At 45.3% G+C, this 25692-nt stretch overlaps 1 protein-coding gene across 2 annotated transcripts in view; it reads left to right on the top strand.

The window, feature by feature from the left end:
• The window catches only part of nrp2a (neuropilin 2a), a 62477-nt gene that overhangs the window by 34025 nt on the left and 2760 nt on the right, over positions 1–25692 (top strand). Inside the window, exons 8-17 of one of the 2 annotated variants that reach the window (XM_084920337.1) lie at positions 3446–3590; positions 6031–6206; positions 6567–6746; positions 6840–6984; positions 13142–13222; positions 13452–13556; positions 16770–17035; positions 18538–18634; positions 20252–20284; positions 25248–25298. In XM_084920337.1, the coding sequence (XP_084776463.1) occupies positions 3446–3590; positions 6031–6206; positions 6567–6746; positions 6840–6984; positions 13142–13222; positions 13452–13556; positions 16770–17035; positions 18538–18634; positions 20252–20284; positions 25248–25298 (1279 nt within the window). Of the gene's footprint in view, positions 1–3445; positions 3591–6030; positions 6207–6566; positions 6747–6839; positions 6985–13141; positions 13223–13451; positions 13557–16769; positions 17036–18537; positions 18635–20251; positions 20285–22226; positions 24984–25247; positions 25299–25692 lie in introns of those variants that run through there. The other variant, XM_084920338.1, reaches the window with a different exon arrangement.

Below are 25692 nucleotides of genomic sequence, written 5' to 3'. Positions count from 1 at the left end.
TATTCTACATGCTGATGCGTATTAAAAACAGCGTGTGCGTGCGCCGACACACAGCGAGACACAATCGGTTACATCGGCACCAAGCAGGAGGCTTTGACCAGAGGTGGTGTTAGGGTCACGACTTCAACCTTTGCACGCGCGCACACACTCGCCTCAGCCTCTCTTAGAGCTAGTTGTAGAGAGCGGCCAGCTGGAACCAGTTTCTACTGTCAACATCTTCATAGTGAGAAACAGGGGAAGAGAGCCAGGGGGAATGAAAAGTGTAATGGACGGAGAAAGAGGCTGGGATCAGGAGAACAACATGGGAGTGAAGAAAGAAAAAAAATGGCTGGAAAACAAATAATGACTTGTGCAGAGAGCTTGCCACATCTCCCCCTGGTGCCATCATGTTGCAGAAAAACACTGACAGAGGAAGGAGATGTGTGCCAAAACAGCGCAGAATGGATGGTAAATGAATCAAGCTATGATGTGTACATCCATCCGCACCTCACTTTCCAGGAACAAGCGCTCTAACGAGATCCAGCGAACCTTTGCCTGCTTTAAGATTGCACATTACATTTCCGTACTCTGTTTGCTTAGAAATGTCAGGAGGATGTTTACTATAATACAAACACGCCCATCGCGGTGACCTGGTTCTCTGCAAAAGTCATCAATAATTAAACACCCGTGGTGCCTGGGTTCTGCCGATGTCCGCGAAAAAGAGGCCTGACCGTCACATGTTGCTATGCGAGCGCGTAATGGGGTCTTCGTTATATTTTAATGACTCTTGGCTCACTTGGAGACACAACATGACAGCATCAATTATTCAGCCCACCTCGAAAGCACGCTTACGTGAGGGGAGGGACCCGTATAGACACACACATTAAAAAATAAAACCCCAAAATTCCAGTTGTTAGGCAGATTGGAGGTGGCCCAGACACCAACCACACTGACCGCCCTTCCTGGTGCTACAACTTCCTTTATTTCAAGTTAGCGAAAAAGTAACCAGGTTACCAACGAGTTAGTCAATGAACAACCATCTGCTTCCCATGGCCGTTGACCTTTAACCTTAGAAGTAATGGGTGAGGAGTGGGAGACCTCTCAGGTATCCTGACAATAGAGTTGAGGAAGTCGTGAGAACCGAGGACACTAAAGACCAAACCGGCAACTCTTCCCTGCCCTTGTCTTTCTGTGCTGTCTTTCTTCTAAGTTTGCTCTCTCTCCACTCACATCCATAATAATTTGCTTTTTAAAAGGAAAAAAAAAAGAGCCTCTGGAGATGATTCGTACTGAGAAAATTATTCTTTTTGTGTCAGTAATGTTGGCCACATTCCCAGGTTTTATCCAAGGATGAGTAGGAAAGAAAAGCAGCTGGCAGTGTTGCAGTGCATTGACTGATGGCCTTTTAGCAACGTTGGGCATTTTGAAACATTTCTGGGAAGCTGAAGCCCACAGATATTTTACAGTCATTCCTCAGTCTACCCACTTCTATTGACCGAAACGCACTGCTGTTTTATTTACGTGGCATTTATTAAAGTAAACTTTGTGGGGGTTTTTTGCTTGTTTTTGTTTTTCTTCTAATGTAGTAAGCATTGCCAGCTTCTTCCCAAATGAGGAAATTCCACTGAATTTTCTCATTTTGGCTTATTATGTGATAAATGCTTGGATGGAGTATTTCCTGTTACAGTCAATCTGCTCGTTGTTCTTTTCCTCCCTGCTCGTCACCACTCCCTTCATATTCCTAAGTTATGTCCTCTGCCCTCCATTCAACCTTTTTCTGTCTGCCGCTCCCTTCTCCTGCACACCCTCGCTTTTTCTGTCATTAACCATCCTTCTGAGGACGCGCTTCCTTTCCCCCGCAGTCATTTTCGGTTTTACTGCCTCACCTGCTGCTCTTTGTCTCACATACTCGGCATCTGGGAGTGGGAATGATGGGGCGGTTGTATTGCAAGGCCTGCCCTCCATCGTGGACGCGCACTGGTGTTTACATAACCCCCATAACCACATCCCCTGTTTTGCCTCTTAGGTAAACATAACAGCTGGCTATCCTCGATCCAGCAGCAGATAGAGCAGCGATAGGCCTGCTTATCTGTTCAAACACTCACAGCGCTTTGTATTATCAGTGTGAGCTCCACTTGATTTAATCAGGCCATGCCCAAAATCAAATAAAACCCCCCGAGAAGGATTTTAGAAATGATATCACTCGTATTCCCATCGGTTATGGAATTTCTGGAATATCATTTTTTAGAGTTAGGGGAATTTTGTAAATAGGTCAAACAGAAAGCAGACTTTAATGATTTAAAAAAATATATATCAAAAAATCAAATTTTTAAGGCTGTGGTAGAGTGCTGAGGTTTGATCTCAATTAAAGTAAAAGAAAACTCATGTAGGGACCTTTTTTTAGGCATGATGCCTTTTAATCTTTAATTCAGCCGCTTGTAGCAGTTGTCTTCCCATCTCTCCATTGTGTGCAGTAGCTGTGATGCGGCGTTCCTATCAGCTGGCACGGTGAACCACAAACAGAGTGTGAGTGACACTTAACAGTCACTCAGTTAAAAGACGCTCACCCTGCTTATCTGGGTGCGTGGGATGTGACCGTGTTTGTGTGGGCTCCTGTGGTTTCCTGCGTCTGGGTGTGCGGTTACAGTGAGTAGCCGCCAACAAGAGGAAGAAAGGCAGGTGTGAGGAGACATCAACAGCGCGGTCTGGACGAGGAGATTTATGTAGAAAATGGAGGTTTTTGAGATGAAGAGCGATGTGGGCTCGAGAGTGGAGGGAAGAGGATGCGGGGAAGGAAAGAGGAGGAAGTCACAATTGAGTGTTCCCATCCGATTCTCTCGAGCATCACAGGCGATTGCACACTTTTCTGCCCACAACAGGAAGTAACTTGACCACCGCGGTTACATTTGCCCTCTGACCCCTCCCCCCTCGCTGCCCCACCCCGCTGCCTTATGGGAGGAAAGGAGCAGTTCAGGGAGAAGTGAATGTTGATGCTGTGGAAGCGTCAGGAAGTGAATTTCACTCGCATCCTGCCCACCTGGACAGACTTCCTGCCTCCGGCGGCTAATCATGTTCTGTCGTGTCAGGTCAACTCTCCCACAGCTTCCTATGACCACCAGTGCAGAGGTGTGTGGAAGTCGATAGATGTCGATAGGGTGTGTGTGTGTGTGTGTTTGAGGAAACCTCATCCTTCGATGGGCTTTCCCAGCCTCCCGGTGCTGAACCTTCAACCCTAAAACACATCGACAGCTGGGCTGGTGACACTGGATCCGTGTTTGGGTTGTCTCTGCTTTGTCCGGCCTGCCACTGTGTGTGTGTGTGTGTGAAGCCAAGCGAAACTGTGCACTGTGGGTGGGTGTTCAAACAAGAGTGTGTGTCTAACTGAGAAAGAGAAATAAGACAGCACATCTCCTCCTGATGGTAACCAACCTTTTTTGCTTGTCCTCTGTTTGCCTTTGCTGTCCAGATTTTCCACGCTAACACAGATCCGGCCGAAGTGGTTCTCAACCGCGTCCCGCAGCCGGTCTTGGCCCGGTTCGTTCGGATCCGACCACAGACCTGGAAGAATGGCATCGCCCTTCGTTTCGAGCTCTACGGATGCCAGATTACAGGTGCGTTCGTGGGCGTGTGTGCGTGTCACGAAGCAGTCAAGTTGCCAGAATCATCCCGCTTTGCATTCATGGCTTGAACAGAACTTTGGGTTCGCTTTCTGTGACTCGTGGGTTTAAATCAGTAATCACACACCAGTTCTATCCTCTCGGTTCAACCAACACAAAGCACTGTTTTAAAATCTAACTTGTTCTAAAAAAAAGAAGAGAAAGAAAAACCCATCAGCTTTTTTGGGGTTTTTTTTGGGGGGTTTTGTGTCCCGTTTGGATCTTTAGCCATCAGAATTGTTGTCTTAAGGCCAAGAAAGATGCCAAGCGGATTTATTTTACCAAGTGGATCATCATGGCCTTGCCATATTGGTCCATTTGATTGACCTTTATTATAATTATGTATTTATTTTATTTTCGGTTCCTACAAACGGGACAGACATGACTGGGGGATAGGACAGGGAGAAAGAATGAAAGAAAGAGAGGGAGAGAAAGAAAACCAGAGGGGAGAAGAGACGGTGAGAAAGGGGGGAAGAAAGAAAGAAAAACAAACAAAACACCTGGATCACCTGTATGGAGAAAAAAAACAGAAGAGAAAGCAAACAAAAAAAAGCGCAACATAATAAAAACAGCACCATCACAATAAACTAGCTAGCAGTAGATAACAGTAGATACTAAATATTAAACGCTATTGTGCAGCACGCAAGATAGACAGCGCACAATGTGCTTTGAGACAGCAGCCAAGAAAGGTGTAGTCCGCCTCTGTGAACACCCGTGTGTACACCTGTGTGCATACCTGTGTGGATCAGCATGCTTGTATTCCAAAGGTTTCTCCATGTAACGATCTGCTAGGGAGTGTGGGGAGCCATAAAACCCATCAGCTTTAACAACATTTAACTTCCTAAACCTTAAAGGGCCGGATCAAACACACACACGCATTCAGACATAAATGTGTATTTATACTCTCTCCCACAATCCCTCTTGCTGTGTTTTAAACATGGCAACCCTCGGGCTAATTAAAGGAAGCTGCTGCTTCTATTCTTTCTTCCAGAGGCACCACCAGTGTCATTTTCCTCTTTCAGTGCTCTCCCACTTCTTCTTCCCCTCTGCTCGCTTTTCTGTCTCTGACTCCCTCAACGCTGCCACCCCCCCACCACCACCACATCCCATTTTTCCTCTCATGGTTTTGGAGACTTTTTTTTTTTGATGTGCCGTCTTTGCTCTGTGAGCTCCTCTAGATTGAGAAACGAGTACCGATCAATCATTCATGGCTCCCCGTTCACTCTTACATCAGAAACTGTGATTCGCCTCAGCCTCAACAGCTGCTATTGGAATAACTATTAGCTCTTACAGTACAGGTGCTTCAGCACACAGGCGCTTTCTAAATATAGCGCGTAACCTCAAAAAAAAAGCAGGCACACCTCTTGGAATATACACAGACCCTTCCCACACGTACGCACAGTCACACGTTTTCCGTCTCCTGCGCTTTTTATTCATTATTTACATCTCCTGCATTTGCGGTGACATAACAGCATGAAACTTTGATCTGTGTTCTCTTAAACCGTCAGCACTACTAACATCTCCCCACATCTCTTCCCCTCCGTCTCTCTCGACGCCCTCCGCGCTCATCCAGCGCCGCTCGTCTCTCACTCCGCCTACCTCCGTCCTTCCCCTTCTCCCACTGTTTGTCTCTGCAGGCGACTCATCTCTGCGTTTCTCTCTCCTTTTCCCAGCCTCCCCAAGCCGTCATCTCCCGCTCCAAGTCTCCTTCTCTGCTTTTATTTTCACCCCCCTCACCACTCTTTCTTTCCACTCTCTACTTCTCTGTCTCCCCGCTCCTTGTATCATACCTTATTTTTATCCCCTTAATCCTCATTTCTCTCTCACACATACTCCCTCAGCAAGTTATTTTCACTTCTACTCACCCATCCGTATCTGAATGAGTTTCATTTTCGAGCACTTTGACGTGTACATAAAACTTTCTCTCAGTCGGCGAATGTACATAAAATGTGTGCCGCATAATGAGCAGACGAGCTATTGTACAGAATATAAAGAAACAATGCACCGAACAGCATTATATGGCGCTCAGGGTATTTTTTTGTTAGATGTGAGATGTGAGAAGCGTGCATGCAAAGCAGACAAGTGTGCCCATTCAGCAGCAGACTTAACATATGCTTTTATCTCACTAATGGCAGCCTAATTGCATATTGAACATGAAGCGGTAGCGCTGTGTTACACATCTTTTTCTCTTCCCTCCATTCTCTTGTCTCTCACCTCATCTTTTCCTGTTTGTTCCAGTCTAAACTCTTAATGCTCAGTGGCCAGCAGTGTGATCCTGCGGCGAAGCCTAACAGCTCCCCGGTGGGAAAATGTGTACCAGCACAGCGTTAGGTGGTCTCTTCTTCCAAGGAAACGGCTAAAGAAGTCTCTAACCCTCTCTGCCTTTCCCCTCCAGATGCTCCGTGTTCGGACCTGCAGGGGCTGATGTCCGGCCTGCTCCCCGATGCCCAGATCTCAACCTCATCCAGCAGGGACGTGGTGTGGAATCCCGGGAGCACCCGTCTCGTGGCCAGCCGCTCCGGCTGGTTCCCTGCTCCTGCGCAGCCACTGGCTGGAGAGGAGTGGCTGCAGGTAGACTTTGCATTTATTGTGCATTACTTTAAAGCAATGATGTTAGCATACACCTTTACCTTCTAGTTAAGTTAAAACACAGTCACAGAGCACAGCTGCCATAAAAACATAAGCATTGTTCTTATGCATGAGTTCCCCCCCAAAAAAAAAAAAATGGCTGCCAGTTTCTTCCTGTTAAAAGGGAGTTTTTCCTTTCCACTGTTGCCAAGTGCTTTCTCATATTGTGATTGTTGGGTTTTCTTTCTATAACTGTCTTTATCGCACGATATAAAACACATTGAGGTGTCTGTTGTTGTGATTTGGTGCTATATGAATAAAACTGAACTGAATTGAATTAAATTATAAATCTAAACTCTACAGGTGGACCTGGGTTTAGCCAAGACAGTGCGCGGAGTCATCACCCAGGGAGCGAGGGGAGGAGACGCAGGAAGTGGAGCAGCCACAGATAACCGGGCATTTGTCAGGAAGTACAAAGTGGCACACAGCCTGAATGGGAAAGATTGGAATTTCATCATGGACAGCAAGACTAGCTTACCAAAGGTGGGTCAGGGGAGGCGGGCAGATGAAGAGCGGTGCTCTTCTGTGTTTTTTTTACCAGTTCAGTAACCACTGCAGTGTTGTTTTTTTGTGCAGATCTTTGAGGGGAACACACACTATGACACCCCAGAGCTCCGGCATTTCGAGGAGACAGTGGCCCAGTATATCCGACTCTATCCAGAGCGGTGGTCTCCGGCAGGCATTGGGATGAGAGTGGAGATTCTGGGCTGTGACCTTCCAGGTAGGACGCTCGGCCTTGATCTGTTTGACACAGGATCATTTTATATACATATATGATAATTTGCTGCCTACAGTATTCCAGGCTGAATTATTTGCCCTGCGCTGCAATGAACTCTAACCAGAAGTGAATGGACCTTGAGGAAGGTGGCTCACTAGAAAAGCGAGCCTCACATTAGATATGCATGAGAGTCATTAGAGGATGCCAGAGGTGAAAAGAGACACCCCGTGTGAGCTGAGAAAGGGAAACTGATAGCACCCTTGAAAAGTAATTATTTCTGATTTATTTCTGATATTATTACAACGGGCTTTGTGTTAGGTTGTCTTTAAGTATCCACAAGCACCGTGAGCGGCAGGCAGTGGACAGAGCTTGGTTTAAATGAATGCATCCCCAGAGAGAGAAAGAGAGTATTTATCAGTTCACTCTCCAGCGTGGTCTGTTATCCAGATGTGAAAGTGCTGTCGGATCATACGCGCTATCACCAGCACTCACGCACATATGGACCTTCACTGTTTACCACTCCCTCTGTGCCTGAAAAGGACGACTGGGCAGTATAGCTCAACATTTACAACAGCGCTTAAACATGAGTACATATGCATGTTTTGACACACGTTTACCCCACGCGCCACAGGAAACGAGAAAAGTGTTCATGCATGTTCTCTAGACGCCTAGCATGCACACGTACTTTATTACACAAGCATGTCAAGCTACGCTTTCATTAGGACGATTTATGTGCGTTTGTGCGCTCCCACAAGCCCTGATGAAGAGCACAGTTGAAGAGCGATTGTCATTATCACCTCTACTGCACGTCCAGAGAGCTAACAAAGTAACCACAGTGTCTACAATATAAATGTAAATGTGCACAGGTCTGTTTGCATGTGCCTCGTTGTGCAAAGATGCAGCACCCATATTTTCAATCCATCATTATGTACAGTTAAAAAAAAATTAACAGAGGGAAGTCCCATGCAGTTTATGATTGCTGCTTAAGGCTTGCTACTCTAAACACCTGGTCCCTGATCATTTTATCCTCCCCTGGAGCTCCTCCAGAGCACAGGAAACAATGTGTTTTACATTAGCTGCTGCCTGATGATTGACATGTGGAAAGCAGAGTACAGAAACCAATGAACACTAAACACCAACTTAAACGGGAACAAAATGAAAAAGTATTTTAGGCTTTACCGCTTGACAGAGTTGACTTTCTGCAGATGGAGTGGAGAGTTCGGGGGAAACGTGACACACAGTACTATTGTTAAGGGTCACACATTGTTCACAGACCACCAAAACTCAGCAGGGATGACGGACTACCGCTGACATCCCGTAAATCATTCGCTTCTCCGTCCCCTCTGATTTTTCAGTCGTTCTCTCCAGTCTTCAGCGATGTTCTCGGTTTACTTTTCACCTTATTGTGATTTAAAGTAAGAGGATGAAATTTATCCCCAAATCATCCCCAGCGCACTAAAGCACAATAAGAGCTCTCTCTCCTTATTCCTCCACATGGTTGCAGTTGTTTCGTTCCCACCCCGAGGCCCAGTGCGTGGGTCTAAAAATGTTTTCGTTCTTTTTTTTCTTTCTTCATTTCCATGCCTCCTCTCTTTTCGTCTCCTCCCCTCTGTTACTCATCACTCGCACCTCTTTTCCACGCTCGCTGCTGTTGGTCCTGACTCCTTCAGTTTCCTGCCCCCCCCCACTGTTGCCACACAACTGACTTGCACACAGATCCTCTACAGTGACTTTTTTTTTTTAGTGTACGTACTCCCAGAATGAAAAATTTATGAGCTCAGGGATGAAATTTTAGAGGGGAAAAAAAATCCAGGTAGGCTCATTTCAGTCTTGGGAGCACTGAAAAGTAGAGCTCGCACATGCTCACGCACACACACCTCAAGCTGTCTGTCCTCCCTCCATAATTCGAGTAAACACAGTAGAGCTAGCTTTCAAATGATGATCGCTCTGAACCATTTTTCTCAGTTCGGTCCTATATCATTCCGCCTTTGGAGTAAGCGCATTATCCCAGTGTTTTCACAGCATCCCAGCCTCTGGAATTTTGGCTTCTTTGTTGTTTGTGCTCTTGCATTATTCATGTCATAAGGGAACCCGCCTCTCGTTTGGGGGAGAAAAAAGCAATAACCCTTAACTTAAATGATTAAGTTTTTAAGGTGAAGGCTTGATTTAGCATTAGAGTCCCGCAAGTAGCGATTAGGGCAACTCTCCAGGAAATTAATGCAATCTTTGAAGTGATGGTGCGTCTGTGTGTGTGAGGATGAACCCTGATCTGAGCACTTAACCCCACCCGGCAAAATATCAAATAATGGCTACTTGTCTACCCCATTGTGTTCTTTTGGGGTGTATGTATATCTGCGTGCATGCATCCATCACTCTGTGTGTGTTTGAGTGTATGTGTGTGTGCGCATGTGTGTGCACTCAGTACTGCCAGGGAAAGATTTACAGAAAAGCTTTCTACATAATTGAAGATTTTTTTCCTCTTCTCTGACATATTGCTGAGTCACACTCTTTGGAAGTGAGCAATGTCTTTTTTTACAGGGTGGGTTGGCCCTCACGACCGTGTGTGTGTGTTTGGCGACTGCGTGTGCACTGAAAAGCAAGCCCGCAGAAGAATTTGTCTGTGAGCATGTGCATTCGCATATGTGAGCGTGCATCTCGATTATCTATGTCAGCACTGCCCCACCCCCTTCCAGCCGCCTCGGGCCCCCGGTTCTAAGTGTTGGTATCTCATCCCGTGCATGATGATGACTTGCATCATCACCTGCAGCAGCAGACACATTATGTAAGACAACACTCTGCTGCAGAGGGACTGTTCCTGCATTTCAAGGCTCCCTCTCTGCTGTGCAACAAACCCGCGTGCTGCAGCTCTCGCGACACCGTCCTCGCACGCATCAAGGACAGGACTCGGGGCATGGTAGGCAGGTCACATACGTTAACACACATTACCTCCCCCTCGCCTCGCACAAACATACACACCCTGCAAACAGCGCGCAAGTCAGTGCCATTCCCATCGCCCCCCAAACACTCCTGTCACACCCTGGAAAGGTCAGCACATTTACACTGTGACAAGGCCTGACCTTTGAAAGCATAGAGTACTCAGGAGCTGGGCAGAATCTTAATGGACTCGACTGCACGCTCTCTGCTTGTGTGTGTGTTTAGCTGCGGCGCGCGCTCAGGTAATGTGTAGATGGTTTATTTTAACGCCCGCTCCTGAGACTTAACTAGAGGACCCAAAAGGTCAGAATGGAATAAAAAGGCAAACACACACACACAAAAAGCAAAAGACGGCGAGAAGAGCGAACACAAGAGGAGGAATAAAGAGGAGACGCTGAACAAGACGTGGTGGCCCATTTGAAAGTTGGATGGGTGGAAGAGAGGTAGGAGGGTAGAGTTGCTTTCCATGCTTTTGCTTCCCAGTGGACCGGCAGCGATAAGTCTCATTAGGTAGTTAATAGCTGACATAAAGGACGTGACATTAACACTGGGTTAATGTCAGAAGCAGTCGCCAGCTGTGGCCAGCCTTTTCATCTCTGCCATTTCTCCAGCTGTGGCGCCGTTGCGCTCGTTTCCGCGGGAAGTTCTTTTAAGCAGATCAATTGCGTATCACGGTGTGTTTGTTGCCCTCATTGCTTTTTTCGCAGCCTTTAAATGATAATGGTAGCCTCACAGAAGGAGGAACCTTAACAGCAGGAGGCCTCTAGTATTGCCACTAACAGGCGTTAGACATGCTTAATCCATGTCACGCTTTTTCCTTCTTAGATACTCGTGTGTGTCTGTTCAACCTCCCGTCTCACACACGATCATCAAGCATCCAAGTCTTGGAGTTGTTTAGATGGACTAAATAAGAAAAAGGCAGAGGAAAATGAAATATAATGGGTTTGAGAGTGCACTTAGCCTTTTTTTTAGGAGTCACCGTCGTCAAATGTCTGCAATATGTTTGAATCTGTTTGAAGAAAAGAGACAAACAGAAAGAAAAACAAGTTGGCTGACTAAATGTAAATGTGGGAAAACACCTGCATTTTTTATTTTTTTATTATACATCTGGATCTTTGGCTGACCCAAACTCCTGCGTAAATTCCCACAGCTCACCAGGGTCAGCCCATCTGCTCTTAATAACTGCGCTTTTATTTTTTCTTCCTACCACTTCACATTCTAGCTGCAGCCTGCTCAACATGTGTGTGTGTTTGTGCATTTGACATCTTTTAATGAGCAAACTGCTGGATTATTTATGCCTCTGTGTGTTGTTTGTCTTTCTTTTTGATATATGCGAGATTTAGTTGACGTTAATGGAGGACCGAAAATCATACATTTCACTTTGTGTTTGTTCTCCCTCCTTCCAAGCGCGCATGAGTTATGGAGTGAAGAAGGCCCTCGAATGCACACAGACAAACACGCACAACAGTTCACACAGACAGCAGAGTGGGTGATGGAGTGTGTGTGTCTGTGTGTGTGCGCGCTTTTAGACCCCTCTTGACAGCGAGAGAGTGGTCCCAGAGTGCGATCATCCCGTCCGAGGTCGAGGGGAGTTTGTTAGACAGAGCCATCCATCAGCCTTAGCGCCAGCCTGTTTTGTGTGTGTGTATTAACATGTGGACATGTGTGCCTGTTCATTTGTGCGTCTGCATATCCGAGCCAGTATGTATGGTAGACAGATTCTGACGTCTGAGTTCCCAGACACAACATGACAAGGGCTCTCTTGGGTTTTCTGTGCCTTCCTCTGACAGGAGACATGAAGTAGTACAGTGAGGCGGTTTCAGTACCACGTGCGTCAGTTCAGCCACGTACGATTCGTAGGCACGTTCTTTATGTGCTGAGTTATGATAAAATAAGGATAAGGTCATTAACTCAAGCAGCAGCGTTGCTGCATTGTCCTGTTAAAGGTGCATGCTAACGGAGACCTTAGCTGTTTTAGCGTAACAAAAATCAACATTCATAAAACAATAAGTCAAATTTTCCTGCTTCATCTGAGTGACTCTTTTTTGTTTGCTTGGATCAAACAAACTTGTTATTTTGTGTTTCTAATGAGCCAAGTTCACTGTTTCTGTTCTTTGTGCTAATAACTGTCGCTAGCTTACTTTGCTATCGCCCATTTTTGAAGCCTTTGAGCAATTTTTTTTTATCACCCTAGCTACGAAACACACTAAATTTAAAAAAAACAAAACAAACCTTACTTACTTTCTTAGTTACTGCGACAACCCAAACTACGTCTTCTTATCCCGCATTCTTGTTGTCTGCTCTTCTGTGCTGTTTTCTAGACTTTTTATAGCAGCTTATATCAAGAACTCGATCGCTAATCAGCAGCCGCTCGGCTGCACTGGCAAGACTTTAAAATTTGCGCTGACGGTAAAAAGCATAATGAACATCCACAAGCTAAATAAACATAATATAGGCACAAGTAATGTCGACAAACATACGCACATTGATTGCAGATTGAACTTTGAATTGTGACATTTGAATAAAGTATTTGTATAAACCACATAGGTGCCGGCACTCTCAGTGGCATTTTGATGCAAAGTTTTATCAAGATTGTTCCTTTTGTCTAGGAGGAGATAGGAATCATACATACATATGCTACTATCATTATATATGATGATGTAAGGGGTGGTTGTGATAGCTACCCCCTAAAAGATGCTCTTCTTTATTGTTTATTTTACTCTTAAATAAGACCATGATTTGCAAAATGAGCATCATGTTCTAATGAAGAAGATATAAAAGGGCAAAAACTCCTCTCTGCTGTATTAAATCAAGTGAGAAGAGGGGTCATTTTCCCATAGCCGTCTATATAATCTCACTCCTTTCTGACCCCCTGCTGAGTGTCAAGAAGACTCCATGACCTGAATAGCTTTCACTTTTTACACCCGGAGACTACCTTTATCTTTTGTATAGTGTATGATCTATAGAGGCACAATGGAGAGTTATTATTAAAGACTTCATTTCCGTCTTGTTGTTTTTTTGCCTTTGTGAGTTTATCATTTCCTCTTTCCCGTTTGTATTTCCTGGCCCTCCCTAATGTGCAGCTCCCAAAGGACATATCGCCACATAAATAATGTCTTTAACAAACAGCAGTTCATTTTGCTGCCCTCTTTACAGTAATACATTGTCTGAAGTTGGCTTTAAGGGGCCACCTTTGACCCAAGTTTCATTATGTTTGTTCCTGCAGAAACCTCAACCCCAGCAGGCACCACCACACCCACGCTGCCAGCTGACGTCGAAACCACCACGGTCCCTGTCACGACTACAGGTGAGACAGGTGTTTAACATGAAAGAGCCAAAGAAATGCTGGATTAATAGCGTCATTAGGAAGCTGTAATAAGAAAGATGAAAGGCCTGAGAAAGCGCTGCATGACATTATGTAGATCAGCTGCGAATGCTCCTGTATCTGAAATGACTTTGATTTCTCACGCCTATCTGCCCTTTGGCTCTCACTCTTACGCTGCCTTTTTCTCCCTGGCTGATCTCCACCTCTACAGCGGCCACCTCTCCCCCATCAGACGCCGTGTGTGAGTTCGACCACGGCCTGTGTGGGTGGACGCACGACCCCAACGCCCCGCTGCTCTGGTCCCTGCACAGCAACGGTGAGTCTCCTTAACAGAAATGTGAATATTTGGTCCGACTCCCTCAGTGTTTTTCCTCTGCACAGCATGCATTTAATAGATCTGAAGTTATGTCCGGATGGATTTACAGAACAGTGCAGTTAGCAGCTCAGGTTCACTACGGGAACCCCATTTTCTTTTCTTTTTTCCTTTTTTTTTTTACTGTGGGGTATCAGCTTTTATGTATGCAGCTGCAAGCAGACTTCTATTTGGGTGCAGAAATTGTACAAGCATGCCGTTTATTCCATCAACTTCCTCGGGTCTAGACAAGACTGCATTTTCTATAATTAAATGGAGTCATTCTCCTTCTGAATCTTCATTGAGTCCCCCCTTTTTCAATTTGATTAAAATAATTCCTTAAATTGAAACCAGTCTAATTTGTCAGCGACGCCGTGCGCCAGCCACGCCGCTCTTTCCGAGTGAATGAGAATGAAAATGAACTGAGGGAATCAGAGGGAAAACAGCCTCCACGGAAAGCGCACACAGCCTCGCATGTGACATGCAGCAGCTCACCTCTGCGTGTCAGAATGAAGTCTCGGCAGGAAGGGGTTAAGACCGAGCGGCTCCAATTAAGTTCAGAGCAGGAGATTCCAAAGACGAGCGGTTATCCCCAGCCGTCCTTTACTGCCCCGCAATTACCTCAGGCACGTCCCACATGATGCTGTGTAGACTTCCATTTACTTAGGCATTCCTTGAAGAAATAATTATTCATTTTCCTCTTACGCATACCCACAGATCAAAAGTCCAGCATTTGGCAGGTTGTTAAAAGGTACAGAAGAGGTTTCCTGCTGGGTTTCCTTTTTTTTTTTTGCACTATTTATAATTTTTCAGGGTAAGGGATCGTTATCCCAAGATTGTTTTAAAATTCATTGGTCTCGAGCAAGTCTCCATGAAAGATTTAGCATTTCTGCAGCTGGAGAAAATTAAACAAGAGGTCCAGTCTCCCTCCCCCTACACACACACACACACACCCAACCTGCTTCAGTGATGTCACCTCGGTCATGTTCAGGAGGACAGCAGATCTCGTGGCAAAAAGGAGGAAATGTTCTTGAAGCGTGACCTCTTCAGGTCATAAAAAATCTATGGAGGGGGGGGGCTTCAAAGCGGCTTCTTTCATTAGACAGGCCGTGGTGGCTTTCATGCCTGAAGTATCATTTCCAGCCATTTTGACACGCCGCGCGAGCCTTTGATTTTCCCACGGGGGTCAAAGGTCATGATATCCCAGCCAGCCTGCAGGATCTTTATTTCGCCCCTATCAAATCACTGTTGTAATCCTCTACAGAATTCCCGCACCTCTCCCAGAAACCACAAACTCATCACCTCTTGACCTCACACCTGACACCAGTCATAGTAACAGTAATAACACACAATCCTAGAAATAGCCACCATCTACTCTAATACTAAATCAGACTTCCTAGTTTATCATGCTAGTACCAGTGTGATAAATTGGGTTTGTAGACTGAATCATTGTTTTCCTCATGCCAGCAGCAGACCTCTGTGAAACAGATTAATAATGCTCTCTTTTTGCTGTGTCCGGCGTGGCAGCCTCGATTATGAGGCGTCTGCTGAACAAGAGGCACAACAATGGAGGGGGGGGGGGGCAACAGACTCCACTTCAATGCGATGCGATGAGAATGGAGGAAGCTTTGGTGCGCACATTGAAATAAGTCATAAAACGCCTCATGGAGACCTGATTTCACATCCTCTCCAGTTGTATACATATATATATATATATATTTCCTACAGTAACACATACACATTCATTCAAAGCTGCAGAGGGCCAAGGGACACACTGTCACACGCTGTCTTAGGTGTCACACACAGGCGACTGCGACACATGGCGGGCAGAGGGGAGCTGTCAACTAGGAAGAAGATTTATCCCCCCCAGATACTTCCAGTGTGATCTGCTGGACACACGGAGCAAAAAAAGGCTCACTCACTTAGTCACTCAGCAAACCTGAGTGCGGTGGCAGTGGATGCTACTGCACGCCGATTGAAACTGGACAGAAATAACTGTATGCTTTCTTACTCTTGTGGTAGTTTTTCTCTCGCCTATAAAACAGAAAGGCGCTTAATTGCTGGAACACATATACACACAGGCACCAACAGACACACACAGTTGTTCTTGATAAAGCAGGTGATTTAATCTGCAGATTGTTGATATTGGACTCTTTCCCACCGGGCCCACTTAAGAAATTCCTCAGCAGACACCTCACCGAGCCGCTCTCTCACACATACGCGGGCATGCACAATGCAATCTGTGCTTCTCGTTCACACAGGCAGTCACTCATACATGCGGTCTCTCACAATGGAATTCGTGTCGCTTTCTAATTTGCAAACTAAACATCCTCTGGTGTAAACAAGTGGAGGAGGATGCATTTCTGTTGGACTTTTCCGTTGGTTAAGTCATTTACCTGAAAGGGAATGAAGAAAAAAACGCCTCAAGGGTCTTGGCTGGAGTTCTGCTAGCACTCGGTGTATGAACGACGCTCTCAGTGGACCTATTCTTCTCTGTGTTTATATTTGTCACATCCCTATTGTTTGGTATGACTATTGTGCTGTTGTGATCCCATTCCTGTTAGCAACTGGTGATTAGTGTCTCGGGTTTTTTTTTTTTTTTTTTGAACAGTCATGTTGGAAATGTCTAACCGTGTGAAAAGCCATTATGTACATGTGTGCATGTCTATATATGTGTCTAAGTCATGATTAACGACGATAATTCTCTCACTGTACGCACACACGATTCCTTTGTGTACGCGCTCCGTGTTTGCCGCACAGACTAACTGCAGCAGCATCCATTTACAGTGAATATCAAAAGTCTACACAACCATTCATTTTCTCATTTTTTTATTGCCTCGAGGCCTGAATGAAAATCCATTAAATCAGACTTCTGTTTATTTATTTTTTTCATTTTCATTTGACTGCAGTAACCAGCGAACTCAAGGTTAAAACAAAACCCTGCTCACTTTCGGTAATGTGGAGAGAATGCAGAAAGGGCTCAGTTTCACATTTTTGCTGTGAAATTCACCAAAGTCAACAATTTTTATTTTTGTTCTTGACGGTATCAGATTTGGGATAAATGCAACACGTCTATTCACAGAACAGGAATGTGCATGTGGCAACTTTTATATCGCATTTTGGTCCGAGTTAGAGAAATTCATGTTCTATCTTTTCTCATATCTCTTTCCCTTCCAGAGCTCAACAGCTATCTGTACATAGACGCAAGCCTAAAGACTGAGCAGCAGCGAGCTCGGCTCTTGAGCCCCGTGTTGACCGCCGACACTGGGCCCCTGTGTCTAGTCTTCTCTTACCAGATATCGGGGGAGGCCCAGGGCCACCTCAGGGTCCTGGTACAGGACGCCCACTTTGAAGAGACGGTCCTGTGGACACTAACAGACGATCAGGGCCCCGTCTGGAAGGAGGGTCGGACCATACTACCTCGATCTCCTAAAAGCGTCCAGGTAGTGGTTAAACTCTGTGTGCTCATAAAATAAATACTTAAAAAGAAGGCAAATGGGAGATGAAAGAATCAAGCTTCTTACCAGTATTATTGAGTTATATATGAATCAGGCTTTGTAATCTTGAGTTAGACATTTTTATTACATGCTACCCAGAAAGGGAAAACATTTCTGTTGTAGTTTTATTAGAGTAGGCTGTTAATATTTTCAATCTTAAACACCCCCAAAGCTACATTATATACGCTCACCACCACCTAAATGTCAAAATCTGTTAACTTGAACTTATTTTAAACTTTCAGGCAGGCTGTTAGCCATTTCATTCAGCCATGTTTAGACTTCAGCTTCAGCTGTTTACCCAAGATTTCTAGCTTAAGTGTTCAAACATTTATCCACAACTTTTATCTGCTACTCTAGTTACAGTTCCCCATCATGCTTAATCATCATGTTTAGCTAACAGTAATCTCTATGTATCCCAAGAAATTCTAACATATTATTCATAACTTTGCTAGCTATTTCAGCTCTATTGCCAGTGTTTTTAGCTAACAAGTTTTAGCTAAGGTTTTCACAAACCGTTTCAACAGATTAGCCATAACTTAGACAACAATTTCTACTATACTTAATATTTTTAGCTAGCATACAATTTAAAAAATTTTTTTCGACCGTTAGTGATCGCACCCATTTCTTTTGGTGGTAGTTTTTTTTGTACTGCTTAGCTGCTAATTGTTGTTTTACTGTTAAGAGTTTTTCCTAAATCTGCTAAAGTTTACTTACTTGGGTACTGACTTAGCTTACCAGGTTTAGCATGTGACCCATGTGCTCTAAAGCTATTCCAGAGTTTTAAGTCTGTCTTGAGGACGGCTCAGTTCCCAGTATACCTGGCCTGTTGGCCACATCATGCATTGCTATTATTTTTTATCACACAGCTGCTTCCATTCATGCTCGCCATGGTAGCTGCTGCAGTATTGTTCTCAGCTACAGGTGTACACGCCAGTAGCACAACACTCCATGTATAAAAGGGCCACGACTGTGTGTCTTCCCCTTGCTTCTTGTAGTTCAGCTGCCCATGTGACGCTTCTTCTAAAGCTAAAGTACGCACTTGTACTTGTAGCAGAGCATATGATAGTATCAGGTTTAAGCTCTGTGTCACTTTAGGCCACATTTGAAATAAAGTACGTTGTAGTGTCACTCTGGCTGTGGGACTGTTTGGAAGTTGGCTGTGCATTTGTCAGAGACATCACAAGCAGTTAATGTTCTCATAAAAAAGTAAGTGGGAGATGGTTGCAGAGCAGGGAAGGATGATTGCAAGTGTTGAGTGCAACTTTGAAATCGCAGGCACCGTATTAAGTTTTTATCCTATTTCTCCTCCTCCTGCTGCTGTCCCCATTTTCAATGTGCCTCCACCCCCCATCCTGTCATCCGTCTTCCTCTTCCTCTCACTTCTTTTTTCTTCAACTTTTCCCTCCTCCTCTTCCTCTTCATCCTTCCTTTTTTTTCGGCTGTGGTAGGTTGTGATGGAGGGTTACTTTGTGCACGGCACCAGAGGGCACATCTGGATAGACAACATCCACATCAGCTCGAGCACCCCACTGACGGAGTGTACACGTAAGTCGCACACGTGCTTTTTTTCTTTATTTTTGCTTCTTCTTGCCAAAAATCTTTAAAGATAAACACACACACTCATGACACATTATCTCACCCTCCCATCAGTCTACTGCTCCCTACTACCGCCTCGACTTTCAGTCATAAGGTCCTTGAGCAGTGACACACATGAAGTGAGAAACACCGGCACCACCACACACCAATCCTTCACTCGCCCTCCCATCCCAGTTTCAGAGACAGCCTCTCCTCCAAAGAGCCCACCGAACACAGAGATGAAAGCAGGAAGAAGAGGGAGGGACAGCGTTTACTCCTCCACGAAAAAAGAAGGAAAGAAAAGAAACGAAGAATAGGAAAACTAGGCCATAAACGCCCCGTGGGCCCCGGCGATGCTAATCTATGTTTCATTAGATTTCTCTTTCTCCCTCTATCTCTCCTGCGCTCCCTCCTCTGTCGTATTTGTAAACAGAGATTTTCCCGAGCCATCAAAGGGAATTACTAGACAGGCTGTTTCCCAAGCAAGTTTCTGGGTGCCTCGCACGAGCCGAGCTCCAGTGTAGCCTCCCTAATCTAGCCTGAGCAGGGGCTTCAGAGAGGGTGTTAAACAGATCAGAGACCAAGCTGGCGGTTCGGAGCCAAAAACCTGCCGTCATCACTTCTGACTGACGTCCAGTGTGCTTTGGAGCCGGACCACAGTGGGAACATGGCAGCGGGGGTGGGGTGGCAGAGTGTAACAGAGGGAAAGTGTGTGTGTCTATGTGTATGGCCAGTGTTTTTCTGTGTGTTTGTGTTGAGTCATTTTTATATTTCTGTGTGTGTCATGCGAGTCCTGAGAGAGTCTAAGCAGCACAGCAGCTTGGAAGGCAAAGATGATAGCCCAGCCCCCCCTCCTGCTTCCCTGCTGCTGTGTTTCCTCCTTCCTCCCTTCCCTCTCCTCCTTTGCCACTCCCAGAGCATGCTGGGATGTTGCTTATCACCAAACACAGTTGAGTTTTTCACAGTACGTCGGCGTTCCCGCCAAAAGGCGCCAGTTCCCAAGTCGGACCCCCTGTTCCTTTACTCCCATTCTCTCTTTCTCAACCCCCACCCCCAGTCACACACACACACACACACACACACACACACACACACACACACACACACACACACACACACACACACACACACCATGTACCACACACTGAGACACACACACACATCATTTCTCTGTGTTTGCATTCCAGGCAATCAAAGTGAAGGTTCTGCTCTGTGCATTCACTGCCCGCTCCAGTTTTACTGGACGCTGCAGATAAACAACTTGAAATGTATGAACTTTGCAAATGCAGACACACACATACGCCCATAGCCTATACACTATACACTCCCGTCTCAAATCCCTGGCAACCACAATATACTCTGTTTGAAACAGCGTTCTAGCAGAGAATCACTGTAAATGCCATAATTCATGTGTGTTATCTGAGGAATTAACTTAAAATTTCCTCAGGAGGAGTTTGATAGTCTTGTGACATTTGCGTGACATTTGGCTGACTTTTTCTCTTATATTTAAAGTTATCTAACAGCTGTCTCGCTCTCTCCCCCCTCTCTCTCTGCTCCTGTCTCCCGCCCGCCTCTCTATCCTCACAGAACCCTTCGCGGCTTTTCCTCCCGAAAATCCAGGTGAGTCTGACTTTGGTGTGAAGTCACTTCTCCTGTGGTCTTGCTTCCTGCCCGTCGGTATGCACTAGCCTGGGTTTATTTTTTTGCTTGGTCTGAACCACTAAAAGAAAAACCAATTAGTCTAAATCACTCCTTTACACTGACAGCACAGAAGCCGAGTCCGCCACAGCTTTGTGAATCCAGACTTTTTAAAGCTGATTCGCCACGTCACCGGCAGCATGTAGACGTCTCAAAATGAGTACTAATGGCAAATATTCACCAAACACCAAATTAATTTTGATCAAATTTTAGTGAAGTTACAGGATAGATCGCTTCAGTAGCTCATTGTTTTACCTTGTCAGTTTTAGCAGAAACAAAGGATTGGTCTCAAAAGGAAAGACTGTACGTGCGAAGGAAGCCGAATCAGGCACGCCATAAGGAGTCATATTTGAAAAGGGCTACATATTCTCTGTTCTAGGCTTCCTGACACAGCCTGAAGGGTTTTAAATAACTGTCTGCCTCATGAAAAATATTTAGAGCATCCTAGGAGACCCTATGAGATTGATGTTAGTGTTTTGGCATCTCATAATGTCTTCCAATAAGATAAGAGCTAGGAGGCTTCAGTGCGAATGTGATGTGTGTGCATTTCTTCGGCTTTTCTACTCCTCTGACTTCACACACGCGCACACATATAGCACACGGTGTCTAACCCTTGACAAACACACATATTAATATCATCACACACACACCAGCGTCCCCAGTGGAAAGCAATCAGATAGAGTGACTGAGCAGCATCGAGCATGGGTGTCTCTGTCTCCTCTCCCTAAGTCAGCTCTGCCTAATGAGTGTGTGCAGTGTGAAGTAGCAGGAGCACGCACCATTTCCCCCTGTAATTATGTGACACGGTCCAAAAATCAGGATGTATTCAGCCCCGCTTCATTTTCCCCTTAGTTCAGTGTGACATCCTACATACAGCTTCTCCACATCAGCTTTGGAAAGAGCATGTGGGCTTCTTCTTCTTTTTTTTAAGTTTTTCCACTCTGTCTACAAGGGTTTGTTTTAGTAGACTTGGATAGAGGAGTAGAGGCCTCTTGGAAGCCGGTTAGCTGGTTCTTACCAAAAATTTGAGAATTGGGTGGGGGAGGGGGAACTCAATCCAGGAGCAGCAGAAGAGTAGAGGATCTGTGGAGATGGTCTCTGAGGAGACAGCTCTTTGGCTTGAGAAGGAGAGGACTGGCCAGGATGCTGATGCATGACAGACAAAAAACACACAAAAAAGGAAAATGAAAAACCAAGAACAGAGAACAGGATAAATTATGTACTCAAAACAAAATCTGACAACTCGAGCCAGCTAAATAACAAATCCCGGTCCAATATGAGCTCAGAGAGTGAGAGAGAGAGTGCGAGCTCTGGAACGCTGGATACCCGTGTGATGTTCCCGCTGATCCTTGCATGGTTCTGAGATGATATCAAGGAGCTGTTTGTGGCTTCCTGTGCCAGTGTGAAACAGGAAGAGGAAGCTCCTTAAGTCAATGTGTGTGCGTGCTTTTATGACTAATTATTTTGGCTTTCGTTTCACACCAAGAAATCTCACTGGAGCTTTGTTTAAAAAAAATAAATAAAGAAATAAAAGAAATAAATCGCTTGCATTGCACTTGATTGGATCCAACTATTGGAGCGATTTCAAACCAAATCTCTTGACGATCTTGGTGTGAAAACTTGTCCTCCAATTGCAACCCAAGCTACGTGACAGAGATGGATGCATTTCTTTCTTTCTTTTCTGGCCTTGGAGATTTCTTTCTTTCTTTCTTTTTGCAACTGGCATGCTTGTGCATGCTCACACGAGATGCACGCCTGCTGCTCGAACAGGGATAGAATCAGACGAATTCAGTGTTAAAAAGTGAAAAACAAGTGCCACTCCTCTCTTTTCCCGCTGGCCAATTATTCTGTATCTCTCCACCAGGGGGAGGCGTTCCTGTGCCTCCCTTGCCCATCCACTGGTATTACATTATGGCTGCCGGGGGTGCCCTCCTTCTCCTGGCAGCGGCCATCTTGGTCAGAGCCCTCTGTTGCTGTCGACAACACCTGGCCACCAAGAAGAGCCAACTGTCTGTGGCCTATCACAGCTCTTCGCAGTGCTTCCAGTACTCTAACTGGTCCTCCAGTATGGCCACCCCAGGGGTGGAGCCGGTCCTGACGGTGAGGTTGGACAGCCGGGACCGACACCGTACCCTCTGCTAAAAGCGAAGCGCTTATAAGCTGCACTGTATTCGTCAGAGGACGACGCCGACCAGCGATGGCAGTGAGAGTCGTGGCGCAGCAATATCGACGAACCCTCTCTTGCTTTAGTTTACAGCCCCCAGCGGTGATGATGACGACAAAGACATTGTCCTAAATTGCTGAGTGATATTTTTTTTTTTTTTGGCAAAGGAAACACTGTGGCCTCTCTCTCTCTCACATGCACGCTCTCTAATGGATGTAGCTTCGGTTGCTGTTTTTCCTTCCCTGTTCCATTAAGGAGTTTTGCTGTTGACATTTCACACTATGCTGCTCCTGATGAGAGAACTGAAGACTGAGTAAGTTATTTGTCTGAACAGCTTGATTCGGACCATTGAGTACCGTCTGGCTCCTCATAACCCCAACGGTCCTTCTGGAATGACCCCAACGTGGACACACACACAGGCATGCGAGGGGGAAGAGGACGGGGAGGGGATTTTGAGCTGGTTCCGCTGCAAGGAGCCAGCCAGAGCTGCCAAACCACGAGGCTAAAACAAGACCCCAGAGACACGAGGAACCCTGCAGTGCTGAGAGAGGGAGAGACGGGGGGGAGGGAGGGGGGGAGAAAACTGTGCTAGCTGTGGAAATGATCTGGCAAGGCCCAGAAAATGAAGCTCTTGGTATCTCTGTAATAACACAACCACAGGATAGTTGCAATATGAGTTGTGCCAATAGCGAGGGTGTTTGTAAAAGAACAGAAATGGGATGTGTGGAGGGGGGGGGGGTCCATTGTCCTTTTCAACAAAGCATGTGCACATTTACAAAAAAAAAAACTCACAAAAATACAAAACAAAGGAATGCAAATCCATCATACTTAAAAAGTCCTGCATCGCAAACGGAGTTAACCAGCTCCGTTTGATTGAACGTCTCATCTTTCTCTCGATAAAGGCATCAGTCAGTGATGGATGCGGCCGTCTTCAGTGTTTCAGTGTTTCATCTTGATTCTCTTGTGTAATAAAGCACGTTGTTCCACTCCCATTCATGCTTCATACCACCCACTCCAGTTGTTCTCCGTGTCTTTGAGCCGCCCAGATGAAAGCCGTGCCTGAGCCGAGCCTTCTCGTGTTTTCCAGTGTGAATATGTGCTTGTTGTTTTTAGGGTTGTAAATAGACACATCTGTCTGCCATCGCCGCTTCGGTCCTTGATTTACGCTCCTACAAATCCCACAATGCCGCCGGACCAGCTGGAAGCCATAAGCGAAGTGTTTTTGCCGTATGTGTTCATCCTTGAGAGGAATCCGAGATATTACAAAAACCAGAGCAGAGAGTTTCAGCCATTCAGGGTTGGGGTTTTTTTTTCTTCTTCGTTTTTTCCCTTTTTAGTGCCATTATTGGCCGGTGACATAAAATAAGACACAGCTAATGCACTTCTCGCTAATATTTAACACATATGGGCTCTAAAAGCCCATTTTTATCGTGTAATTGTCACCGAGATAGACACACTGGCGGCAATTTCTCTCTCATCAGTTGGTACAGAGGTGATGAGATCTGACACGAGCTCAATTTAACACCCTGGATTGAATGAAATTGAGGTCTTCACTCTGTAGCTTAACGGGGCGTGCTTTCCCTGGTTTGTCACTGCTGCAAAAATCCATCACCTACAAGCCCGCAGCTCAGCAGAAATGCACCTCAATTTGTTGTCACAATTTAGAAGCTGCACTTTTTTCTGGCACACTTTGCCCATGTGCTTTTAAATCAACTTGGGGGGAGGAGGGACCGGACACCCTGCTCGAGCCATCTCAACACCATTATGCTTCCAAGCCTCTAATAGTCGTAATTAGTTAATGGACAGATAGCATTTATTAGGTCTGCGGTAAGCACTTTTCCCTCCCATCAACCGCACCTCGATCGCCCAATCCCCTGCCAACTACCAGTTGCCCTGGAAACAGTATTAATAATGCCGGTGGCCATCAGAGACCAGCAGATCTAGACGTGTGTCTTGCCAAGCAGCTACTCCCACTCCTGACTGCTCGCCAAGAGCAAGCGAGCCCAAACACACACTCACATGTGCGGACACAAATGTGCACAAAGTTAAAAGAAAACCCATCTAAAGTAGAAGTACTCTCAGGCTATTGGGCTAGAATAAAGTGCTGGGAGGGAGGGCTTGCCACAATTCAGACAGTCACATCCACGTCAATTTTCAGTTCACACCACCTGGCAGATCTGTTACTTTCACACAAAGCACTGTCACGAGCAACTGCTAACGTTTTGTCTCCATTATTTTTCTCTTCTTTGATGATCTAATGCACCGGTCGAACAGTAATGATGATTTCAGCAGCGATAATGACGGGAATTGTTAATGATTTGATGACATGTTTGCATTGTTATTCACACTGAATGAGCAGTCTTACGCCATCGATATACCATGTGATGACTGTGTGTTTGACAGGAATGTATCTTAATGATCTTTATTATTAATAAAGTCATATTTTTCTATTTATAAGTGTGTGTATGAGTATGAGTGTGTAATATCAAAATTAGCAGCAAATATAAAGCAGTTAACGGTATGCAAAGGGTTGCTGTTATTTCTGGTGATTGTGTAAAAAGACACTGAACTCGAGTTAGACACTTGGTGAGCATTTAAAGGAAACCTTGTAGAGGCAAATGCCGAGGCATGTTTTCGTTTATTTGTTGTAATTACAGCTAGAATTATGCGTAAATCGGATTGGTGTTTAAAGTCGGTGTGTCCTGTGCTTCTGTCTGATAGTTAAGGGACCCGGTGGTGATGGACGAATATACGGTGGCCCGCTAGGTGGAGGTAAGACATGGAGCTCACACCAGTACCTTTTTGTCATTTCTATAAAGTACTTTTATAAATTATAAAGAACATTTCTGTAAGTTATCTCCCTTGTGGCAGATGGCTATACCTGGTTCTGCTGGAGGTTTCTTCCTGTTAAAAGGGAGTTTTTCCTTCCCACTGTTGCCAAGTGCTTGCTCATAGGGGGTCGTCCAATTCTAGAGGTTTTCTCTGAATTTTTGTAGGGTCCACACCTTACAATATAACGTGCCTTGAGGCAACTGTTGTTGTGATATTAAATGGCACTACATAAATGAAAATTGAATTGAATTACCTCTGTTCGGACTTTAGTTTCTGTTTGTAAACGAGTCTTCTACTCACAACAATTCATGACTTTAGTGATGTTTGATACAAT

Source organism: Perissodus microlepis, chromosome 23, assembly GCF_051167445.1.
Source record: "Perissodus microlepis isolate ML-2025 ecotype Zambia chromosome 23, ASM5116744v1, whole genome shotgun sequence".
Classification (NCBI taxonomy): Eukaryota; Metazoa; Chordata; class Actinopteri; order Cichliformes; family Cichlidae; genus Perissodus; species Perissodus microlepis.
This window is presented reverse-complemented; position numbering and strand designations above follow the sequence as displayed.